The sequence below is a fragment of the Pinus tabuliformis genome, chromosome 2_2 (assembly GCF_031772625.1).
Source record: "Pinus tabuliformis cultivar Carrire ecotype Pingquan chromosome 2_2, CPIR1, whole genome shotgun sequence".
NCBI lineage: Eukaryota > Viridiplantae > Streptophyta > Pinopsida > Pinales > Pinaceae > Pinus > Pinus tabuliformis.
Genome location: NC_142300.1, coordinates 886,978,999 through 887,003,285, shown reverse-complemented (window position 1 = coordinate 887,003,285; position 24,287 = coordinate 886,978,999). Strand labels below are relative to the sequence as shown.

At 32.1% G+C, this 24,287-nt stretch overlaps 2 protein-coding genes across 2 annotated transcripts; both read left to right on the top strand.

The window, feature by feature from the left end:
* Nucleotides 1-1,387: 1,387 nt before the first annotated feature.
* LOC149195870 (uncharacterized) lies at nt 1,388-6,919 on the top strand. The gene is made up of 7 exons (XM_089408050.1): nt 1,388-1,738; nt 4,743-5,013; nt 5,106-5,757; nt 5,857-6,056; nt 6,135-6,385; nt 6,475-6,826; nt 6,916-6,919. Exons 2-7 carry the CDS (start codon nt 4,754-4,756, stop codon nt 6,917-6,919), a joined length of 1,719 nt encoding a protein of 572 aa, XP_089264176.1. The 5' UTR covers nt 1,388-1,738; nt 4,743-4,753.
* Nucleotides 6,875-8,341, top strand: LOC149195869 (uncharacterized). The gene is made up of 3 exons (XM_089408889.1): nt 6,875-7,554; nt 7,651-8,057; nt 8,156-8,341. Exons 1-2 carry the CDS (start codon nt 6,921-6,923, stop codon nt 8,028-8,030), a joined length of 1,014 nt encoding a protein of 337 aa, XP_089265015.1. The 5' UTR covers nt 6,875-6,920; the 3' UTR covers nt 8,031-8,057; nt 8,156-8,341.
* Nucleotides 8,342-24,287: the final 15,946 nt, after the last annotated feature.

Here is a 24,287-nt window from a genome sequence, read left to right as displayed (position 1 = left end):
AGTTGCTGGTTCAGGGGTGGGCATCGAGGGGAGGCAAATGCTTCTGCCACGACTACCACCTCTTCTGCTACGCATTCGATGGCGAGTATGCGGAATGGCTGGTTGACGGTTGTTGGTCTGGGCCAAAATGACTGTGCTGTTATCAGTGATTGCAGTAGGGGAGGCAGAGTTTACTCTGGAATTGATGAGGCTATTCAGAAGAGAAGCAGAGGAATTTTGGGTGGAATTCAGAGCACAGTGAGTGATTTGAGAGAAATGGAAGCCATTCCTCAAATCACTACAACTGAGAATCCAACAACGCCTCCCTGTAATTGTGCGTGAGCTCAGCTCCGCAGCATGAGGGGGGCAAGAGTAGTTTAGCAGGGATGGGATGAATGGATTATGGCTTGCGGAAGCCATGGCCTTATGTCTGCTGCGAATTCCTCGACTTGAGCACTAGAGTAATGGTGCCGACAGGCTGACTGTGGCTTGCCATAAATTGGCATGGAAGGGGATGCGGGTGGCCATGTGGCCTGGCCGCCTACCGTCCTTCTGTCTAATCTACATTAACGTCAATTTAATCACCCGCATCTGGGTAATTTCTCCAACTAATTAATCCATAATGAATTAATTAATTATTTCCAAGCAGCTGGTGAGACTAAATTGGATTTTAATTCACAATTTTAATTCAAGGACAAATTGAAATTGGAATATTAATGACAAACTAAAAGTAGAGATGAATTTAATTAAGTATTACTTACATTGTTTCCAATGTGCAGATAAGAGATTGGCATGATATCTAATACAATATAAACTTAACTGTAACATGAAAAACTCACACAAACCAAGATAATACTAATAAAACCAATTTCTTAAAAAAAATATTAATTTTTTTTTCACACAAATGATAGTAAATAAATAAAATTATATAATTTTTCTACTTTTATCTTCTATGTTACCTTTCCTATACTACAACCTTACAACTTTTCCTTTCTAACATGGTTTATAATTACTAATTATAAACCACCCATTTTATCGCAACCCTGGTCTATTCCAACTCAAATGTTTATTTTAAGTTGCACATGGTGCGGGTGCGGTGGGACGTCAAAGCAAAAGCATGAGTTTGAAAAACCCATCAGCGGAGTAAGTGGGAATTACGTACGGAATGGACCGAAATAACGGGGAAGACCTTCGGCACAACCGACACAGTGGAATTTTATCTCACCCGTTTGGCACCCACCTAAATTCCCCTCTATTTCCCCTTTATTGGTTTAAAGTAACTTTATGACTTTCCTTTTCCGATGACTAAATCAAATCTCAAATAACAATTTTTTTTAATTGTTGTGTGTAACTTTCTTTCACCTTAAATGTCACAATCAATATACTGATTTAACTTAGTATGGTCTTTTAGGGCAAGCAATAGATCCCATGCTATTGGGCCATTAATGCCGCCTCTTAGCATGGGATCCATGTCGCCTCTTAGCATGGGATCCATGTCATACCCATCCCCCCATGGCGTAAATGCAATGCCCGCCCGAGATTTCTGGCTTTCCGAGATTTTCGGCTTTTGAATACGATTGAGATCGCCTGAGATTTCCGGCGCCGCAAATCTACCACGCTATAAATTTCCCGCCGTTTGATAGCTGAATTCGGGGCCTTTTAAATAACAGCGAAAGGGCGACCATTTCGGCATCCATTTCTGCGTCGGCGTTTTGAAACCAGGGTCCATTTCTGCGTCTGCGTCTGCGTTTTGAAACAGGTAAGTTTATTCCATGATGAATCTACGATGCACGATTTAAATTTCAGGGTTTATACATCCATCTTCTCTTTGAAATGTGCTAACAATTTTGTGTATAGCATTCGATATGGCTTTGGGTCGAATAAACAATTTTGTGTATACACTCCGAGGCTCCAAGCGATATGGCTTTGGGTCGAATAATAGGTCTTTATACCATAAACAAAGGTTAGATGATAGTAAACTGTAATCATTCTTAAGGACTAGCCAACTTCTTATCAAATTTATGACGAGAAGAAGGAAAGTCGAAGATTAGTAAACCAGAATGGAACCATACGTACAGATCAAAGATTCTTTTGACGCAAAATCTTCCAAGGCGTCATAATTTACATTAGAGGCCGTGATTAGTGAATATATGCAAGGATTAGGAATGAATAACGGCAGGGTTAGCGATATTTTCTTAACATCACCGCAAGAAATAGAAATTATATTAGGTTAGAAATTATATTATCTTATATTTGATATTTTTTTTGTATGCAACTTGATCATTACCATTATGGTAATCCCATGTCATATAAGCATCACCATGTCAGTCGAAGTTGGGATGGATGACTTTTTCTTTGCATGCAGCCTGACTATTATCATTCTCTCCCATCTATCCCATGCCATGCCACATCATCCATCTCAATTTCGAATGGGATGGTGATCCCCATATGGCATAAAATAGTAATGGTCAAGCTGCATACAAAAAGAGGTCCCCTCATAGTACTGTTAAAGCATTAAATATTCTATAGCATGGTTTCTATTGCTGGCCCTCTTGTATTACCAATAGTGAAATCACTGTGATTATGTGTTTACTTACCTTATTGACGTAATTGATTACACTCAACTCCTTGAACAAGTACAGCTAATCTAAGCTATGTGTGCTAGTTTCACTAGTTAGCATAAGAGATCGAACACATTGGTTTCATACTAGTTTGATTGAATACGGAAACATATGTCATATAAGCTCATTACTAGTACTCTAAGTCTAATAGAGCTCACCTTTATTACATAATCAGTGGTACTTGGAATATGATGATTATCACAGCTTGAACCACAGGGTAAGGGTAATAAAGCTTACTTACCTGATCTCTCCATAACTAGAGCTTATTGATTATGTCTATAGATAAAAAAATAACCCATTCGATGATTCCAAAGCAACATCGATAAAAAAAATAACCCATGCGATGGATTCCAAAGCAACATCGATAAAGAACAACTCTATGTGATGAAGTGCTAAGTTTCTAAAGTTAAGTTTCTGTAATCTATGTTGATGAAGTGGTAAGTTTCTAAATTTAAGTTTCTGTCATCTATGTTTGAGAAACTTTGTGCAGTAATCACATTGGAGAAGTTTTGTGAAGTTTTTTTTAGAACTAATTATAATTATTATGATTTATCTTCAAAACTTTTTGCAGTAATTACATTGAAGAAGTTTTGTGAAGTTTTTTTTAGAACTAATTATAATTATTATGATTCATCTTCAAGACAAGATAAATCTTATTGATTAATTCGTAAGTTAGGGACAAAACTTTTCTTATATGATTACTGCAGAAATGAAATTTTTTTTGGTTTGCTAATGAAACTTATGAACAAAATTTTTATTATGATATGAAATTTTTTTGAAATGATAAATTCACTTAAGGAGATAAAGTTATAACTTAATGACTTACAAATATATGTAGAGTAATAGATTTTTTTGGTGGACTATCAATAAATTATTTTTTTAGTATCCAAATTTTATCTACCCATAATGATGTAAGCTAAACCAATAACCCTAAGTAATGTAAGTTTTCATTTATTCAAGATATAATTTTGTTTTTTTAACTGAACACTACATATTTGTGAATGAAAGTTTATAGCTAGCCTCTTAAGAGAAACGAAGTGTGACATCGTTTTTAATTTGTTTTTTTATTTTTCACAAGTCACATAACTTAAGTGGTCCATAATCCACACATATTTTTTTACTAACCAAAGCATTTTTACTTCATTAGGAGTGGGACTTTGAACAAAGGGCATCAAGTTTCAAGAGCTTTTTTTCATAGTTTATTTGAGCTTACTTTTTCACACCATAAGTGAAGGAAGACACATAAAAGCAATCATAACTTGAACAAACTAAATTTCCCCACAGGGGCCATAAAATAATTTATTTTGTACAAATTGAAATATGTTCCGAAAATACTCTTGTTAATATCTAAATGGAAATTTTGTTATACTAAAATGGAAATAATTCACGTATTTGTCATTTAGATTTTGAAATTTGTTACCAAATGATATAAAACCGGTTATGGTTTATTAAGTTTTATGTCTTAGGAGCCAAATCAATGTTCTTAACATTTATTTATAAGTGGAGAAAGAAATACAACTAACACATTTTAATAAAAGCACACACATATTGAATAAATAAATAACCTACCGAGTTCATCAAATGTACCGACAAAAGTAGGATTCTAATTCTTACAACTAGCCGCAAAGTTTATATCAATATATATCAAAGTAAAAAAAAATTACTTCCAAAGCTTGTGTTTTTGAAAAACAATATGTTTGATTAGAAAAGTTCAATGAAACTATTGCAACCATATAAATTAGATGACTAATAAATAATAGATATCAATTCATAATCAATAACAATAGACACTACTTTAGCATATCTCATTTTATTAAGATTTAAAAAAACATAAAACCCAACTAATCTATAATTGTATTTCCCTTCGACCCCTTCCACCTCAACCACTCATCACAAGTTGTACCATGAGACCAACATGGTGACACCACCTCCACAAAGACATCATATGTCATACATGGTTAGTCTAAATTTGCATGAAATCTATAAGTTGATTAATGACCCAAATATTACCTTTACCAAAGTGGTTTACCTGAAAAGTATAAAATAGTTACCTAAAAATGTGATTTCTATTCTTAGTGATATGCATTAATCAAGACCATAATATCTACTCAAACCAAATTATTTTCGATGCAATTTTTATAGGTATTTGAAGAATGAAGAAGTGGGAGAGGATTAATGAGTTGGAAGTTGAAGACCCGGAGGATATGATTGAATTTTCAGCAGAAGATTTAACATGGACAAAGATTAATGGGGACCAAGTTGCAATTATTCCATATTGTCGACTTGATGATTTTATAAGAGGAGAGGAATCGAGTGAACGGGCACCCACTCAATTTCTTCTTGCTTCTCAACGAAGTAAAAAAGCAGAGGATATCGGACAAACATATTTTTCAACATATCTGGAGTACATGATGTGAGTCTTTATATCTTTTTTCAATATATGTATCATTCTTTTCAATATGCATAAATTTTATATCTAATTTGTTGTAAATGTTTTATATATAGTTATTGGTGTGCATATGGTCCGAAGTGCAACAACAGAATTATGAGTGCATCCTCAGATCAAAACAAAAAACACAATCAACGTGAAAGTATTAAAGTTGGTTGCCAATGTCACTTCATTGTGCGGCGACTTCAACTTAGACTAGATGATGCTGTAATAATATATACTGCATGTAGGCATATTGATAAATCCAATGTTGTTTGTCATGGAAAAGATGCAATCGGTAGGCCTATGAGATTCAGTTATGCACCACATTTAACAAGGGATATGCGATCTATTGTTCAACATTTAATCCAAAGAGGTTTTAATGTTACAATGATATGGGATAAGTTCATCTCTGATGTGAAGGATGGATTCGGTGAGTTATACACAGGGACATCTCGAGATACATACATGACAAGACAAGATATATTAAACATTTACAATGATACCATAAGGCTAGAGTATGTTAAAGATCAAAGTGATCCAATCAGTGTAGAATGTTGGTATAAGGAACACACTGAGAGCTTTTTCTTCTACCAGAAACAAGATCTTGCTGAAAACATCCCTTTTATCATAGGCATACAGACAAAGTGGATGCGTTCAATGATGCTAAAATATTCTCACAACAATATAATCTCAATGGATTCAACATTTGGTACAAATAAGTACGGGGTGAGTACAAAATTACCCTAAATCTAATTCATTTATTCAACACCATTTTAATGCTTGTATCTTATATAAATATAATTATGTACTTTGTTTGTAATGTAGTATCAACTTTACACTTTAATGGTCTTCGACAAACATCACAATGGGGTTCCAGTAGCTTGGGTGATATCATCACGCAATACTATAGTTGATATTTGTAAATGGATGTCAACTCTCTTTGCCATTGGGAAGAAAGAGCAACCAGATTGGCATGTTAAAGCCTTCATTACAGATGATGCTACTGCTGAAATTGAAGCATTAAGGTGATGTGTTTATTCTTTTTATAAGAGACATAAAAATATTCTTAATGTATATTCTCTCTAAAAATTATGTTATTCCAGGTCTTCAATCAACTGTACAATATTATTATGTGTGTGGCATGTTCGTCGTGCATGGTTGAAGAATGTTGGAAACAAAGTCCAAGGAAGGGAAAACCAAATCCGAATTTTCCGTGCTTTAGGAGAAATCATGCACACATGTGCAGATGATGAATCTGTAAAAAAGGCAGTTGAAAATTTATTTGAAGGATTCAGTGACCATACAAAGTTTTTGGAATATTTTAAAGCAACTTGGTTAGCCAACAACAAAATATGTAAGTTTCTTATAAGTGGCTTTAATGACTCTTTTTTGCATGTCATATGTATAGTTATTAATTCATAACCAATAAATTTCTTTCTACAGATATGTGGGCAAAAGCGTACAGAAATTTTCCACATTCCAATCAAAATACAAATAATGCAATTGAGTCTTACCATCGGTATATCAAGCAGAGGTACCTAAGTGAGAAAAACAATGCATGCCATAGGCGGGTTGATTGGTTGATTTATGTGTTGTTGACAAAGGTTGTATTATATTACAATCATATGCAACGTTTAAAAGAAGCTGGTTTTGTACGACCCAGAAAAATTGAGGAACAGTTGAATTCATCCAGGTGTAGAGCTAACCAAATCCCAAATGAAGATTGTGTGCCTGATGAAAAGAGTAACAACGATTATTGGGTTCGTAGCCAAAATAACAATACTCGTGATATTGGGTACAATGTCATATATAAAGATTCCACTCTACACTTTTGTAATTGCAAGTGGGCCTTAAATGGAAACATCTGTAAACATGTATTGAAAGTTGAGATGTTGGCAAGTAACATTAGCTTGGGTGAAAATGTATTCCCTAATGTCACTAATCCTACTACAGAAATTCCTAGAATTTTATTTGATTTGAATGAGTCACCTATATTGGGCCCAGAAATCCAAACAGAGCTTCTACCATGCTTTGATTCTCCTCCCATTCTAAATTATCATAATGAAACAAGCAATGATAATTTAGATAATTTCTCATATAATGTTGAAACGACCAATGTACGACCAGATAGTGCATTATTTGAAGATGATGAGATGAAACGTGTTAACTCATCAACTCATGAGAAATTGAGATCCATAATACCTACAAATTTGGAACAGGCATATGCATTAAACAACTTGGTAGACAAAGTATGTCAAGAATACAACAAAATGTTTTTCAATACTATAACTCCATCCAAGATCACTACCAAGAGAAAACATAGTTTCTTGAGCCCAGTCAATAAGAAAAGGTGTTTTGGTCACAAGTCAAATGCAGGGAAAGATAAACTACAATTTGAAAGGGTTGGACGAGTTCGTGCAAAAAAAAAGAGCATGAATGAACAGCTGGAGTTGTCTTCTCAACGACAAAGAACTGTGGACCACATGCCTGAGTTAGTGCAACATTCTATTATACACAAAAATGGTAAATCTGATGTTATGCATTTTTTCATGTGAAATATGATATACTATCATTTGCAATGCATAGGCATAACTATATGAACTTTTTTTGTTGTTACAGTTGACAGGCCAACTTGTCGACTCCAATTATTTGATGAGCATGTCGATGAAAGAAACTATAGCATTGGGAGCACTTCTCCAATCAGTACTTCTCCCATGCCTATAACCGACTCCCCAAACCTTTCCCAATTCCCACCCCTCCCCTTTAACCATCCGCCCTTCTCATTGTTCCAATCATCCACCCTCAACATTCCAATTTCCCCCCCTAGGGTGATCGCTCGCCCTAGGGTTATTCCCACTATCGTACAACCAATAGGGATGTATCATCGCCCCAACCCACTACATTTTTCCAATTTTTCTCCCACCATGCCTTTATCCATCACCCCTGAACCATGCCTATATCCATCACCAAGTGCTCCACCATCTACCCAGGAAGGGTAGTCTTCTCCATTGCCTTAGATCTTCATGGTGAGAATGAGTAGTTGACCAAAAACTTATCATTAATTAATGAAATTGATTATATGCATTTTGGATTTTGCAACTAATTGGTTATTGAATTTTTGCAGCAATATCACTTTGGAAATGCACTTGGGAGTGCCAAGAGTGGCGATGGTGACTTATACACCCAATTTCTAGATCAGTCATGAGGCGGCATTTCCATAATGTCATTCATGGGCATGAACTTCCATTATCTATGTTGGGAATGAAGTTCCATTTTGTAGAAAAGAAAAATGTATAACTAGACAAATTTGGAATACAAATACATGAATTTGAACTTGTGTGTATGACAATGTCTTCATTGACTTTTAAATTCATGATGTGGATTTGATGTTATATTCTATCAATGTTACATCAGGTTTGAGGAATGTAGTTAGAATGGATTTATTTGTTTCATGTACAAGTTATCAAGTTTGCAAGTTAAGTTACTTTTATATTTATATCTTACTCAATGTTGCACGCATGAAAAAACATATCATTACCAAGGAACTTTGCTTAGTTATAATAATAGATGTATCATGTACATGAAGAGAGCATATATATGGATTTAGATTTATTTTAATTTTTTATTTATGAAAAAGAAAACTAAAGTTGAATTTATGAAAAAGAAAAGTACACTATACATGCCATATAAGAAAATCTGCAAAAATAGATAATGATTTGAGCCTTTACCACTTAACTACTAACATTTAGAGATGAAAAATTTATTGATAAGTGGTGTAGTATTATTTAAGTTTTATTATATATATATATATATATATATATATATATATATATATATATATATATATATATATATATATATATTAACAATTCCTTTATTTATCTTTGGAGCCCTGTAACATAATGTACACAACTCCTCAACAAATCCTCCTCCAACATGTTGTAGATACTAAAGTAAAATTCCATTCTCCAATTACATCCAAAACAAGACTTTTGATTGTCCAATTGTATCAGAAGCAAGACTTTTGGCTTTTTGAATAAGCACTTCACTAATTTTATTTATTTTGGATATTTCAGCTTATTGCCTCAATGGGTGCATCATAATGAAAAGGTAAGTGGCTAGGTTGAGAGTTTAACATCACACTTCATGTTTAGATTTATACAAATCTTGATGCAATGTAAGCTATATAAATTTTTGGAGTGCTAGAAATTACAATGCCCTAATTTTATTGAACAAAGTTGATTGTGCTATAACAATATGACCCTATAATAATATATAAGGGCAAAATATATTAAGATGCGATAAGGGCTTGGAACCAAGGATGGATCTAGAAGGTTTGAATTCTAGTTAATTCGACCATGCATTCTAGTTACTCAAATGAAAAAAAATAAATAGCTTTAAGCTAGTTCTTTGGTAAGGAATTTTTAATTGATTGAACATTTTAAATGTCTATTCTCTCTTATTTTGAAATGAACAATCCAACAATGCTCATGTCATAAAACAAAGACAATATTGATTCATAATTTACTACAAACATATATGGAAGATGTTGAATTATTTTGTTATTAACTTATGAATAAGCTTTGTTACAATACCATGGGCAAATACCTATCAATACCGCTCTCAAAATCCATAAAAATATTTCAATACCAAAATATTTTATTAACTTGTAAATAGGCTTTGCTTTAATACCATGGCCTATCAATACCACATGCCAAAAAATCCATAACTTATTTCACAATCAAAATATTTTATAACAATATGACAAGATTCTTAGCAATGGATATTCATCTCACTTTACCACGGATATTATTAACTCGTAAATAGACTTTGTTACAATACCATGGGCCAATATCATTGTTTATCAATACCATATGCCAAAAAACCACAACTTATTTTACAATCAACATATTTTTAAAAATATTTCATTTTAATTTAATTTAACACTTTTTTTAGTTTAATCTAAAAGGATAAAGTTTATAATTACTTTTCAGATATATCTAAACTCTTTATCACATTAAAGTATATAAATAATAGCTATAAAATAAGATCCATTTTACCATATAAATTAAAATAATAATTTTGCAACCATGTTTAAATTTCATTAAGAAGCACATAAAAACTTAATACTTACAATATAACAAGACTTTTAATCATGTATATTCACCTTCACCTTACCATGGATATTATTAACTTGTAAATACGCTTTGTTATAATACCATGGGCCAATACTATTGTTCATAAATACATACCCAAAAACCATCCCTCATTTCACTAGATAAAATTACATAAGAATAACTAGTAAAACTAAAAAAATTGTTAATTATAATTATTAATTAAAAATATTTTGACTAAGTAAAATCACATATAAAATAAAAATTTAATTTAAAAAATAAAATAAAATAAGGATTAAGATAGATTGGTAAATTACTAATAGAACTTTAAAGTGATAAAAATAATAAAATTAATTTTTTTATATGTTGATTTTATTATTAACTTATGAATAATTGTTTTTCAATACCATGGGAAAATACCATGGCTTATCAATACCACATTGCTCAAAAATCATAACTTATTTCACAACTAAAATATTTTATAATAATATGAAAAGATTCTTAACCATGGATATCCACCTCCACTTTATCGTGGATATTATTAACGTGTAAATAGGCTTTATTTCAATACCATGGTTTATCAATACCACATGCTCAACATTATAACTTATTCCACAATCATAATATTTTATAGCAATACGATAAGTTTCTTAACCATGGATATTCATCCTCATTTTATCATGGATATTATTAACTTTTAAATAGGATTTGTTACAATACCATGTGCCAATCCCATGTATTATCAATACCGCATGCCCAAGAACCATAACTTATTTCACAATCAAAATATTTTATAAAAAAAATTATCTTAATTTAATTTGACATTTTTTTTAATTAAATCTAAAAGGGAAAATGTTATAATTACTTTTGAATTATATCCAAACCCTATATCACATTAAATATATAAATAGTAACTATAAATTAAGATTCATTTTACCATATAAATTAAAATAATAATTTTACAATCATATTTAAATTTTATTAAAAAGCCCATAGAAGCTTAATACTTAGGGTATAACAACATTTTTAATCGCTCATATTTGCTTCCACTTTACCATGGATATTATTAAATTGTAAATGAGCTTTTTAAAAATACCATGGGCCAATACTATTGCTCATAAATACATGCCAAAGAACCATCCCTCATTTCACAACCAAAATATTTTATAATGTTTTTTGAATTTAAGTTTATTACATTTTTGAAAAGAGAGATACTTTCCATCGAGAGATTGTCATGTTATGTAAACATTTCGACTCAATAAGATTACATAAAAGTAAAAAGTAAATCTTTAAAAAAAATTCTTGATTATAATTATTAATTAAAATATTTTGACGCACTAAAATTACATAACAATAAGAAATGAATTCAAATATATATATATATATATATAAAACTAGGTGGAAATGCATGGGTTATTATATGGATCTAATGGTTGTATACTGGTTATATGCATGGTTATATGACACTTCTCGGTCATGGCTTTATTCATGCTTTTACGTGTAATGAATGAAAGACATAATTGATGATATGAGAACTAATGTGACAAACCTTTTGGTTAAACCTCAGTTAATTTTTCAGTCCCTTATATTCAACCTTGCATTCATTCCTTATGTTAAGCCTTTCATATCTACCAAGTGTTTGACAAAATGTTAGTCCGGGTTGGGGATGGTTAGGTTAAATCCTAGTTCCAATTTTGTTTTGTAAGCATTGTCTTAATGTATTTTATGATTTCTGGATGTTTCATGGATTTATGGCCTAAGGCATGGCCCCAACCCTAGAAAGTAGCCTTAATTTATGCAGTCGTTGGCACTGCATTGGCAAATTTTGTAAGAGTCACATTGATGCAAGCCTATGGGAGCGACTCGGAACCCATAGTCACATGGAGGCCTCAGCAAGGGAGTGATTAGAGCTCAAGTTAAGGGAAAAAGTGAGTTGTCTCACAGGTTTGACACCTAGAGGGTTAGGGTTACTCCTAAAGGTCACGTGACACATGAGGAAAGTTAGTAAGGTCTTAAGTTGTCGACTCCATTTCCTTAAGGTCGCATACAAGGTTGACTCATATCATAGTGACCCTAAACTCATGTTTACCCTGGGCAAGCTGGTGGAAGTGGGTAAAGGAGGGAGGACGCAGTTACACAGTGGTATCAAAGCGGGTTGCATTCTCTTTGGGTCATATCTAATACCATAGGGTGGTATCATAGCATGGTTTCATTCTTTTTGGATAAGTTTGATGTTGTCAAGGTTACGGTTTTCACACATGGATCAAGGTATAGACTTGGTATGATCATGCATGATGTTCTTGTGATATTATGTTATTACATGGATATGTTTATGATTATACATGTACATGCTAATGTGGGCTGATCTTGTAGATGAGATAAGCCTCCTATGAACATCACTTAGGTAGGGATTTGATTTTGGTATCTGTTTGGTTTATCTGACATGGTATTCTTTTAGGAATAAGATAATTCAAGATGAAAATAAAAATGGTAGACTACAATTCCCATGACTCCCCTCTACAGATCAGTTGAGCATTAAGGAGAAGAGTATTCCCTTTGCATAGCAAATACATTAAGGAGCTTGACGGTAGAGATTAGAATTTGCAAAGAAGATAATGACAGGTCAGTTGAGGCTCAAGAAAGAATTGCAATAGCTTAGGAAAAAATGGTAGAGGTTAATGCAATAATCCTTCAGAGCTTGTCAGAGTTACAGAGATAGGGTCAATTGAGGATCAATTAAGAGGAGGAAGAGAAAACTGATCGACCCTTTGGTAGAAAACAATTGGGGATGTTGGTCATAGCATTCCTCAAATTTATGCGGGTGTGGACAATTGGCAGGTGGATCAACAGGCATCTATCATTGAGATGGATAGTAAGGTTTGTGATCAATTTATTTCTATTTTGATTGATCTTGGATCTAACTATAGCTATGTTAATCATGACTTGGTGGACAACTGTGGCTTGAGAAAAGAAGTGCATTTAAATTCTTGGTTGGTGCAACTGGCTACGAGTACAAAGAAGAGAGTTCATCATTGGGTAAGAGCTTAAGCATTTGAGTTGAATGGTATGCCTACAACAACACATTTGAATGTATTTCCATGGGATCATATAGTATGCTTTATGGTATGGATTGGTTGTATCTCCACATGACCAAAGTAGATTGCTATGACAATGAAATTGATTACCAGAATGATAATGGAAAGAAGAGAATCTTGTAAGGGAAGATGAAGCCTACATCAGTGAGGATTGTCACAACTATGCAAGCTAAGTGAAGTTGCAGGAAAATATGTATGTTTTTTGTAGTTCATATGTCTAGTAACAAGGGTAAGGATGTTAAGCGCGCTTGAGCCAGAGGAGTTCTGGGATGGGTGACCTCCTCGGAAGTCCTGGTTACTGGGTGCAAGCCCCGGAAGTGATGATTGATGCTATGTGATTCATTTCACTAGTTTCAATCCCACTTCTTCACCCCTGTGAGCATCACCCGATGCAATGAGTGCTAAGTGAACTATTCAAAAATCATGAGAAATTAGTCAGTTACGACTACCTCTCATGGAAATGGTCATACGTGAATGACTTACTTAACGCAGTTGAATCCCAAAATGATATCTAATATAATGCACTGCGTAAACCCCCATACTTAAATATATATAATTGTTTATAATTAAATCTATTAAAATATGTTTTTAATATAACAATAAGTCATTTTAAATAGAAAATATTGTGAAAAAATTATAATTCATGAAAATAGAAAAAATAGAAAAAACCAAAATGTTAAATAAAAAGGAAATAAAACTAAAAATAAAAAATTAGTAACTAGTAGAATAGAAATGGAAGTTATTAAACAACCCATAATAATACTTCAACCAATCACCTTTCAAATAAATAAATTTAAATAATAATAATAAAATAACAAAAATTGAATTCCTAATATTAAACTAAGCATAAGCGCCATAAATTTTTAGTCAAAAACAAAACTAAATACATTATACCATACCTACAACACCTATAATAATATTAAATCCATTTAAATATTTAAAAAACATATTTAATTTAATCTATTTAAATATTAAAAAAATAACTTTTAATATTATTAAAAATCAAATATAGCAAACCATAAAATAAATTTTAATCTTGTTAAAAATTAAATATATCAAACCATAAAATAAAAAATAGAAACAAATTACAAATTACCATTTAAATAAACTCAATTTTTAAAGTTCTTTACTCATGATCTTTATTAGACTTCCCTCACATATTCTTTACTTATGATCTTTATTGGGCTTACCTCACATATACCTAACCTAAAAAAATGGAAACTCTACCCCACGACTTTTAAAAAACTAGAACCTAGGTCAAGAATAGAAGCTAGATCAAGGTAATTCGATTAATCTTACAAAATTCCAACGCTATCTACCACGTTAAAATTTCCCGCCGTCCGAGGGTTGAATTTCCCATTTAAAAAACGGCAAAGAACCGTCGTCCTTTATGCGTCCTGTAATTCAGTCGTCCTTGTAGAACAGTGGCGGCGGCTCGTTGTCAGACTTCCAGGACATGCAAACCGGCGTAGCATCCATCCATCATCATAGACTGCCGTAACCATGGCATGAAATCCCTATGATCATACATAAAAGGGCGCATTAAAATCCCTATAGCATGGGATTTATGGCTTGCCGTCTTTTAGTTACTGCTATAACTGCTCTCTGCTAGTGTTTAATTAACAGATTCTTTTACAATGGCATTATTGTTATTAACCGATTCTTTTATCATGGTCTAATTGTTATTTTTAGATTTTTATATTAACTTGAATTATAATTTTTATTTTTTATTTTTTAATTATTAATTTTAATTTATAAAATTTTAAAATATAATAATTTTTTATTATATTGTTTCAGGATTCAGTTTGACAGTGTAATAGTTTGTTTTTACCAAAATTTTATGTCCCTTATCCATAGTTTAATTTTGGCAATTCATTTTGTTATTTTTTATTATTATTTAAATTTAAGGTGATTAGTTGAGGTATTATTATGGGCTGTTTAGTAACTTCTATTTCCATTAGTTACTATTTTTTTGTTTTTAGTTTTATTTCATTTTTATTTTTTTTTATTTTTTCCTATTATTTCCATTTACATGAATTATAATTTTTTTTTCAAATTAAGATGAACTATTATTATACTAAAAAAAATATTTTAATAAATTTAATTATAAAAATTATATATATAAAACACATACACATATATATATATATATAAACACTATTAGTTAATCATATTTCTTAATTAATTTTTGGTGATGACATTCAGCGATACAATATTTTATTAGTTGTTTTATTTTTGTGATGAAATCTGTCTTTATTATTTTTAGTTTAATTAACCTATATTTATGCTAAGCAACATGTACTAGCTATTATATAGCCCTTGTTTAATAACGTAATCATATTTTTTCCTTCTTTAGTCCACCATCTTAAATTACATATTTAACTAATAAATATTTGTAATATAATTATTTTTTAATATATTTAGTTTTGAGAAATTAATCTTTGAGTGTGATTTTTTGGAAAGATTTCTGGTTTATTTTCCGATCTAATTTGTTTAGAATTCCATAGGGATTCATTGAAATCACAAGTTTGATTGGTGAATTCTTCATAATCGGACTGCCCCAAAAGTTTTGAAACCAATTTAAAAAACACAAATCAAGATTTAGCTACAAAATTTTTATCTAGATTATACTAAAAATCTGACAAAAACTCTAAAAAACTACACTTAAAAAACTACTAATTTTAATAATTATAAAAAAACAACACGAGAACCCATCCGAACTCAGAAGTTTATTTGAAATTTCGCATCACAAGGTGCGGGGATACGTCAAAGCAAAATCATGAAATCATGAATTTGAAAAAACCATTGCGCTGTGAAGACCCTCGGGACAATTGACATCACTGGAATTTTATTCCACCAACTAAAGTAACTTTCTTCTCCTCTCTATTTCCCAGTCAACACGGTCGTTTTTATATCTTTCCAATCTTCCTCTGCAACTTTTCCGACGACTATAAGCATGTAGTCATGGCAATGAAATGAATTCACAGTCAGGGCATTCAGGACTTTGCGATCAGGAGAGAGGGACATGGATAAAACCTTATTCATTTTATATTGATAATCGCTGGACTACGTAAAATTCATGGTGTGGGAGGAATTTCTTTATAAAAGCTGAGTTTAAATAACTATATTTTCACTTTCTAGACATTATTTTGGGTGGATGTTTTATTTTTTTGAATTTATATTTTGATAGGTTTTCCCAATTTTATAAATTGATTTAAATTTTATTTTTATTTTTTATTTTTTTAATTAGTTTAGGTTTATATTAATTTGGGATTTACCAAGCATTTAGAGGGATCAAATTTATTTTCGCTATAAAAAGGTTTGTATCCCAAGAGATTTGGCTATTTTCTGCACTTAGTAAATATAGAGTTAAGATGGATCTCGGTTGGTTTAATTCCCCATTTTAAATAGGCTAATACCACATGAATACTATGGATCAATACCATGATTTCTCTCTACCATAGGTCATTTTTATTTTTATATGGTTATTTTCATTCTTATTTTTTAATTTTATTTTGATGTTTACATTACATTAATATTTTTATTTATTTTATTTTTATTTTTATATTTATATAATTTGACTTAGTCAAAATGTTAAGCATTACATTACAAGATTTCTACAAAGTGACTCTCAGCGCAATCAAAAGTCTATAAAATTTAAAAATTCTCCTACTTCATATTCAAGAAAGAGTTATTCCACTTGAATAGTACTTAACCCAAAAATTAAGAACAATCACACAAAATGTAATGCAAAACCCAATGACACAAGAGAAAATAGAGATAAACCCTAAGAAATATCTCTTTGATAATATAAATTAGATAACTATGTTCATTGTCTCTTCAAAGGGGCAACCTCCAGGAACAATATTCAAATACAATGACAAGTGTTGACAAAACATTGCATAACCTTCTACTCAATATTTAGATCCATATAACTTGACATCAACAATGTTTCCATGTATTGACAGCTACTCGTTGTCCATTTGATCCAACAACTTACTTTAAAAAGTGAATTTCCAATTCAAGATTTAGCCTTGTCATCCAACATCTTATACCAAGAGGCTCTTTTTCATTGCGTATGTACTCCCTACTCTAATGGACCCATGCATAAGGCCACGTAACCATCCTCACTTCATTGAGCTACCTTCATCTACCAACTCACTTTAAAAAGTGAATTCCCAGTTCAAGGTTTAGCCTTGCCATCCAACATCTTATACCAAGTGGCTCGTTTTCATTGTGTATGTACTCCCTACTCTAATGGACCCATGCATAAGGCCACATAACTGTCCTCACTTGGTTGAGCGACCTCCATGGCATGAAAAAATTTAAGAATGGAAATTTATCTTAAAGTTTAGGAAGGAATCTTACTAGTCCCTAATATGCAAATTGTCAAATGTTTTTTAATATTTTGGTAAAAATGTTTATATTTTTAATGATTTTATATGAGTCTATATAATTTTATACTATAAAATTTGGGAAAATCGTTTTTGGAAAAAATAGAGATTAACGATTCTTTTTCAAGAAAAAACATGGAAAATGAGTCCACCTCTGAATATTAGCTCCTGAAATTTTCCCTACATCGTGGGAATAAAACTTGATATGAATAATGTTTCCACATCTGAAGAGTTATAAGACTTCCACAAGAGCTAAATGTCTCATCTTAACTAATAACAATCTCATTTATAATGAGCATTCACTAATTAATTTATGTGTTATTAATAAAAGTTACATTTTTTTACAATGAGTGACTATTAACTAACTATTTAATGGGTCTTATTTAAGGAATGTGGCCTCCTACATAATAAAGTATTTAAGGAAGGGTATTAGAGTAGGACCCTAACACTAAGAAATTCAAGTGATTCATGGGATTATCCAAATCCACCATGGCTATGATTTTATCTTTGATATTATTATCTCCATTTCTAATAGAAGTCTCGTGTATTTTTTTATGTAGGAACATAATATCAATGAATAACAACAACTTGTTGGGCACCAACACTAGTAAGAGGTACTCAAAGTGATTCATTGTAGTAAAATGAATCACCATGGCACCATTCATAATCATGTTCTCCCACAAAGATGTTGTAGCCACATAATCCACAACATTGTTTGGCGAACAAATCATATCTTGCTGACAATACAAATCTCCCTAGACTCAAAAACCAAGTCTTGAAACAAACAAACAAACACATGAAAACATTCCCTAATCTATGATTAAATCATATATGTAAGTGGGATGCATAGCTCACACCTTTTACCAAAATTCTTGATGATGATCCTTATTGTTGTCCTTTATAGCTTCCAACCTCTTTCTTAATGCTCTAAGAAGAAACTCGCAAAAACATAACTAGGCAAACAATCAAATCATATAATACATCAATGATTCAATCATAAAGTATGTAAATTATTAAGGAATCTTACAACAAACATCATGACAAATGAGTCTAGGAAAGAAATATGTCTTTGTATTAAGAATAAAGAAAAGGAAAATTATAGCCCAGCCTTGATGTTGGAAGCCTCCTTCTAATGATCATCAATCAAAACCATTGCAATCAAAAAGTCTTCAATTCATAGTTGAACAACATCTAAGTATAGTTCATGAGTCAAAGATGACAACTCCTTTCTCTTTGAGTTCATTGTACTTATAATGAAAGAGTGGAAGTTAAGATCCACTAAGGAAGGGGTGAGATCCATAAAGGGAGGAATGAGATTTAGGATAGGAGGAACACAAGCCTATCCTCGACTGCTTCGGATAGATACCCTCCTGAGGCTTCTAGAAATGGAATCTTCTTTACCTTTTTTTATTTTTACTCATGTAATAAGACCTTTAGACCTTTATTGAAGGCTTGTTGTGACGATGTCGCAAATCGTTTGTTATGCAAGGTGCGACCACTACAAGTTGTGATTGAGGCACCTACAACGATATAAAAAATTAGGGTTTTAAAAAGTATTCAACCTAAGATTCTTATACTTGATAATAGGTACTTCTTCCATATTTCTTAGGGATTCATAGCAACAGTTCATTAGATGGTGAAAGATTTGGATTTGGCATCATTTGCCTTGATACGGAAAAATGACATGTAACACTAGTAAAAGGTACTCAAAGGGGTTCATTGTAGTAAAATGAAGCACCATAACGCCATTCCTAATCATGAACTCCCACAAAGATATTGTAGCCACATAATCCACATCATGTAAATCCAAGATGTTAAGATGTTAAGATCAATTTTTGCACTCCTAAACACAATGCTAATGTAAATTGTCTTGTGATGAGCGACAACCTCATTGAAATCAAGGTTTCCAATGCTAGTGCCACCACCCCTCACCATGTCCAAGTTCTTGGAACTATAGATATTCCTCCAAAATTAATCTAAATAAAGATATATATAGAAATTATAATGTTCTTGGGACTCACCCATGAGTCCACCATGCTCCTTTGATAACTACTTTGATTATTTCAGATGGGTGTAAAAAATATTTTTTAGCTTGGAAACTCTTACAACATTAATTAGCACGGAGGGAATGCTCTTACGAATAAAAGATTCAAAAGACATGCATATTAGTGACACCACCATCATGGATTCCAATTGACTCTAATCTTCCCAATTCACTATATGAGATCTATATAATTAGATAATCAACTCTATGATAGTGACAAGGCTCAGAGCCAAATGGTGATGCATGAAAAAACTTACATGGAAGAAAAAATTATTAAAAAAAGGACGACCACATGTTATTTTGAAGAATGGATAATACTGAATCATTGGATGACCATGGATTGGGTGACTACTATGCATGATTTGAAAAGAGAAAGGATGTGGAACAATCTAGATGAATTAATTGTTTTCATATAGAGACCTCTACGCATCCCATCAATATAATATACAACTCACAAAAGAGAATCTAATGTTTTACAATTTTTTTATGAAACAACTCAATCCCAATGCAAATCTTGAATGATAGTTTAACAAGGGCTAGAGGAAGCCACTGGGGCTTCACTGGGAAAGTAGTACCATACCACGTGCATTCATATTGGGGGATATATATTGAGAAAAAATGACATAATATATTGAGCATATAATAGGGGGTAAAAGGTTTCTATATTGGTAAGTATAAAAAATGGAGCTCAAAGTTAATGAAAAAATATAAAGGGGTATAAAAAATGTTAATGAAAAAATAGATACCTACAATATGTAGTGAAATTAGGGGTTTTTTTTATATTGGGAAGGTGTATTGGGTTCGTATTGGTAGGGAGTTAAATAATGTGATTTTTAGAGGTATTTTCCAATTTGTAGTCAAATTAAGGGTATTGTTTAGTATGCCATGAACAAATGTGATATGCCATAGGTTCATTGAGTGAAGGCCCCATGGAGGCGGCAGTAGTCCTTGTCGGACTAGCCAAACGTTTTGTTGGTTATAATATATTAAATTTGGATGGACCACACTTTCCTCACCATGACAACAAGGGAACAAGAGAAAAAGAGAAAATTTGATGGCAAAAAACTTTATTTAGTAACTTGAGTGACCTTTGAGCTTCCAACAACTCAAAGAATGAACCATTTGGGTTTTAAGAGGCATATTTCTACCATTTTACCCCTACATATGTATTATTTGTTTGCAAATATGGCTATAATCTCTACGTATGTTCTCATTTTTTTATTGTGTTTTATTTGTTTGCAAATTTCTTTGTCATCTATGTGTATGTTCTCATATTTTTATTGTGTTTTAATGTGTTTTTCAAACTATCCCATTGTGAGAATCATGGTACTCATCAATAGAAGAGTTCTATTATTCATTCATTCGTTGTGTAGACCATTGAGGTTTGAAGAACACCACGTAGATTAAGAAATTGATTTGCCAAGTATTGGGGTGCTTAAGCTACATTTTGAGGGTTTAATGGAAGCTTGCATGATTTCCCTAGTTGTTGAGAAATTGCCTCATTTATTACATTAATTGTTTGAATACAGATGCTAAATTTATTGATGAAGCTAAAATTATCTTTGAATTGCCTCACTACCCTCACGTAGCTCCACTCCATATCTGGTTAAAAAAAATTACCATATCCACAAAATTGGTTTTTACGTAAGTTAAGTTTTCAAGAGATTCGATCTCGGAAACCCATAAGAAAATGCATAGGAGGAAAAGCATGCATAGATTAAATAGTTGAGGTTGGTTGTTCAAGGATGTCTAGATTTACTTGGAGCTTTTCCTAATAGCTAGGAAAGTTTAATGCATGCAGTAGCTTTTCTAGGATCGAGAGGGAAGGATGCTTCGTGTAGAAATAGTTGGGTCCACAGTAAAATACCTCTGTTGAATGTAGGGGCTCTTGATCTCAATTTTCCACTAATGAAATCAGTCCCACTATGGATGAAATCATAGGAAATTTACAAGGTTATTTTTTCAAATTAAAAATGTAACACTGACAAGCCTCCAGGCATAAAATGAAAAAACAAGTTAACGCAACCGTGGTTAAGAGCCTTGAGCTCTACTAACTAATTTAGCGCTCTACTAACTGAGCTAGATGGGCTTGTGTTAGTCTCATGAGTTCTTTGTCTAGCTAGTGCGAGTGTCACGAACTATTTTTAGAACTCGAAGAAAATGTACAATGTGACATTTAAATTTTCGATGAAAACAACATCATATGTTTATTTAAAAATAATAATAAATAGAATTAGTTTACAAATTTAAAATTTGTGTGTCTTTCACATATTTAATTGTTGTGGCATGTTACTTTGAAATATATGAGGGATCATTTGTGGGGAGATGTATTAAATTCGAGTGACACATGAATAAATAAAGGTGAAACACTAATATTACAGGTAATAGCTAGGAGGATAATGAACCTAACAATGAGTAGTATGTTTTGGATTAAATATGAAAGATAGACCTAACTTTCAAAAGTTACATTCAAACAAAAATGAAGAGCTTGGCAGAGTTTTCAATCATAGTTAGAATTTGGAAGCAATCCAAGTTAGAAATTGTAAACTATTTCAACATCTTCATTTGACGGTTTTGGGATGATGCTGAGTGGACAATCAAGGAAATTCTTACGTTTTATTTGACGATTGAAATATTTAGTGGCAGACAATTTGGCTAACCCATTCATTAACATTTCAACATTGTAATCTTAATGGAGGCTACACTAACCCGTCTTATAGTCCATCAATGTTTATTGGAAAACAACTACAAAAGATGAATCCAACAAGTTTTTTTACTTTGAGAAATAAAATAATCCTAACACTTCAGTGACGTAGTATTTAAATCATTGGAATCAAATATTTCTATCAACACTGACGTGGTATTAAGCAATACGAACACAAGTTAATATGTTAGCGATGTTGTTTTATTTTTTTGTTACATTGATTAGAATTGGCTTCCAAAGGCAAAACCCATAAGGCACAACATAAAACTAAGATAATTTTCATCCACAATTTGAATGCAATTAGCAATTGTCGTATATCTTATATTATACATATGGATGGATCTGATATTATATTGGAAACAACAGTGCCCGTCTCCATTCTCTTCTGCAAATTTATTCGAGAACTATATTGGAGATACTTGTTTCCAAAACAACACAACAAGATAGTTCATTGATCAATAAATTAATTATTTGGCGATCAACTTCACTTATAGTCCCCGTGTTCAAATATATTTTTTTAAAGGAAGATTCAATAAGTTAATTTACGTTCAATGATGATAATTACTTTATAAAAAAGTTGGTAATTTCTAACTATTTAACTACCACTACAATGAATCACATTTGCTTTTTATTTTTTATAACCATTGGCCCCACCACGGCTCTGCCACTAAAGAACTTCGCATGCAATTTTGGAAGACACAAGGCTGATGAATAACAACTGTGCATTGTGCATGGAAAAGTGTCTTCCTATATGAAACATTTGGCTGCTCTTCTCCTATAGCTGTTGCGTTAGGCTATATGGTGTCTTGGGAGGGCAAAAGTAGTTGTTTATTGACCACTAAACTCCACCTAATATTCATGAGATACACAATTTCCAAATACTGGTAACATTCTATCGCCATTTTCCTTAGATCAATGGCCTTTAAACCATAGAGAATGAGGAGAAGATCGCTCATTGGTGAGACCACTATGTATTGTTGCAACAGAGAATGTAGGGGAAGCTAAGGATATTGTTGCAGGAAAAGCACATCAAACCAAGAATTATGCAATGGAGAAAGCAAAGGAGACTACTTTCCTTTTAACTAGATGAAATACATGTTAGAATTAAGATTCCTTATTTATGTGATTTCTATTTTATTCAAATTTCACAAAATATTTTTTATTTTTAGCTATATTGAAAGTCCTGAAAGAATTTGGATTGGTGTAAATGTCAGGCACAACAGACGCACCGAGAGCGCTTGGTTTACTTCTATTTGCAGGAGAAAATGGAAAACCATCACTATAAATGGGGCCAAAGTTGGAATTGGATTTTTTGATATGCTTGGGCCAGGAATTTCTAAGCTTTAGCTAGGACCTACACTCAAAGAAAACTAAGAAAGATAGGAAATAGAGTTATGGTAAGATTTTTATTTCAGGACAGAAGATGAAAATAATTGAGATGAAAATTGTAGGAATAAAGTGGAAGTACAATTAACGGTGATGACATTGGAGATGAGAAAATTAAATTAGGTCAGTATAACATTTTATTGATGTTTTCTTGAAGAGCATTATGAAAGTTTTATTTTTGTTTTGTTGAAAATGATTGTGCAGGTCAAAGTAAGTGGAGTGGCATGATCGCTCTGCCATGAAGATTAACGAATGCACATATCAAAAGGTTAGAAGGCCCGAAAGGCCAGGGATATTTTAGAATGAATGAAGGTGAGTCAGTCATACTAATAGTGATAATTGGTTAATTGATTTATTTTGTTTTGAAGTTTTTGATAGTCCTTCCAAAGACACCAATTTGTTTCTTGAGAATCTATAACTAAATTTTCATTAGTGATGTTAACTCGTAGCCCATTGCTCATTCAAGCGAACCTCATCTACAATAGCTCATTGTCAGTTCATTCAAACGAACCTCATCTG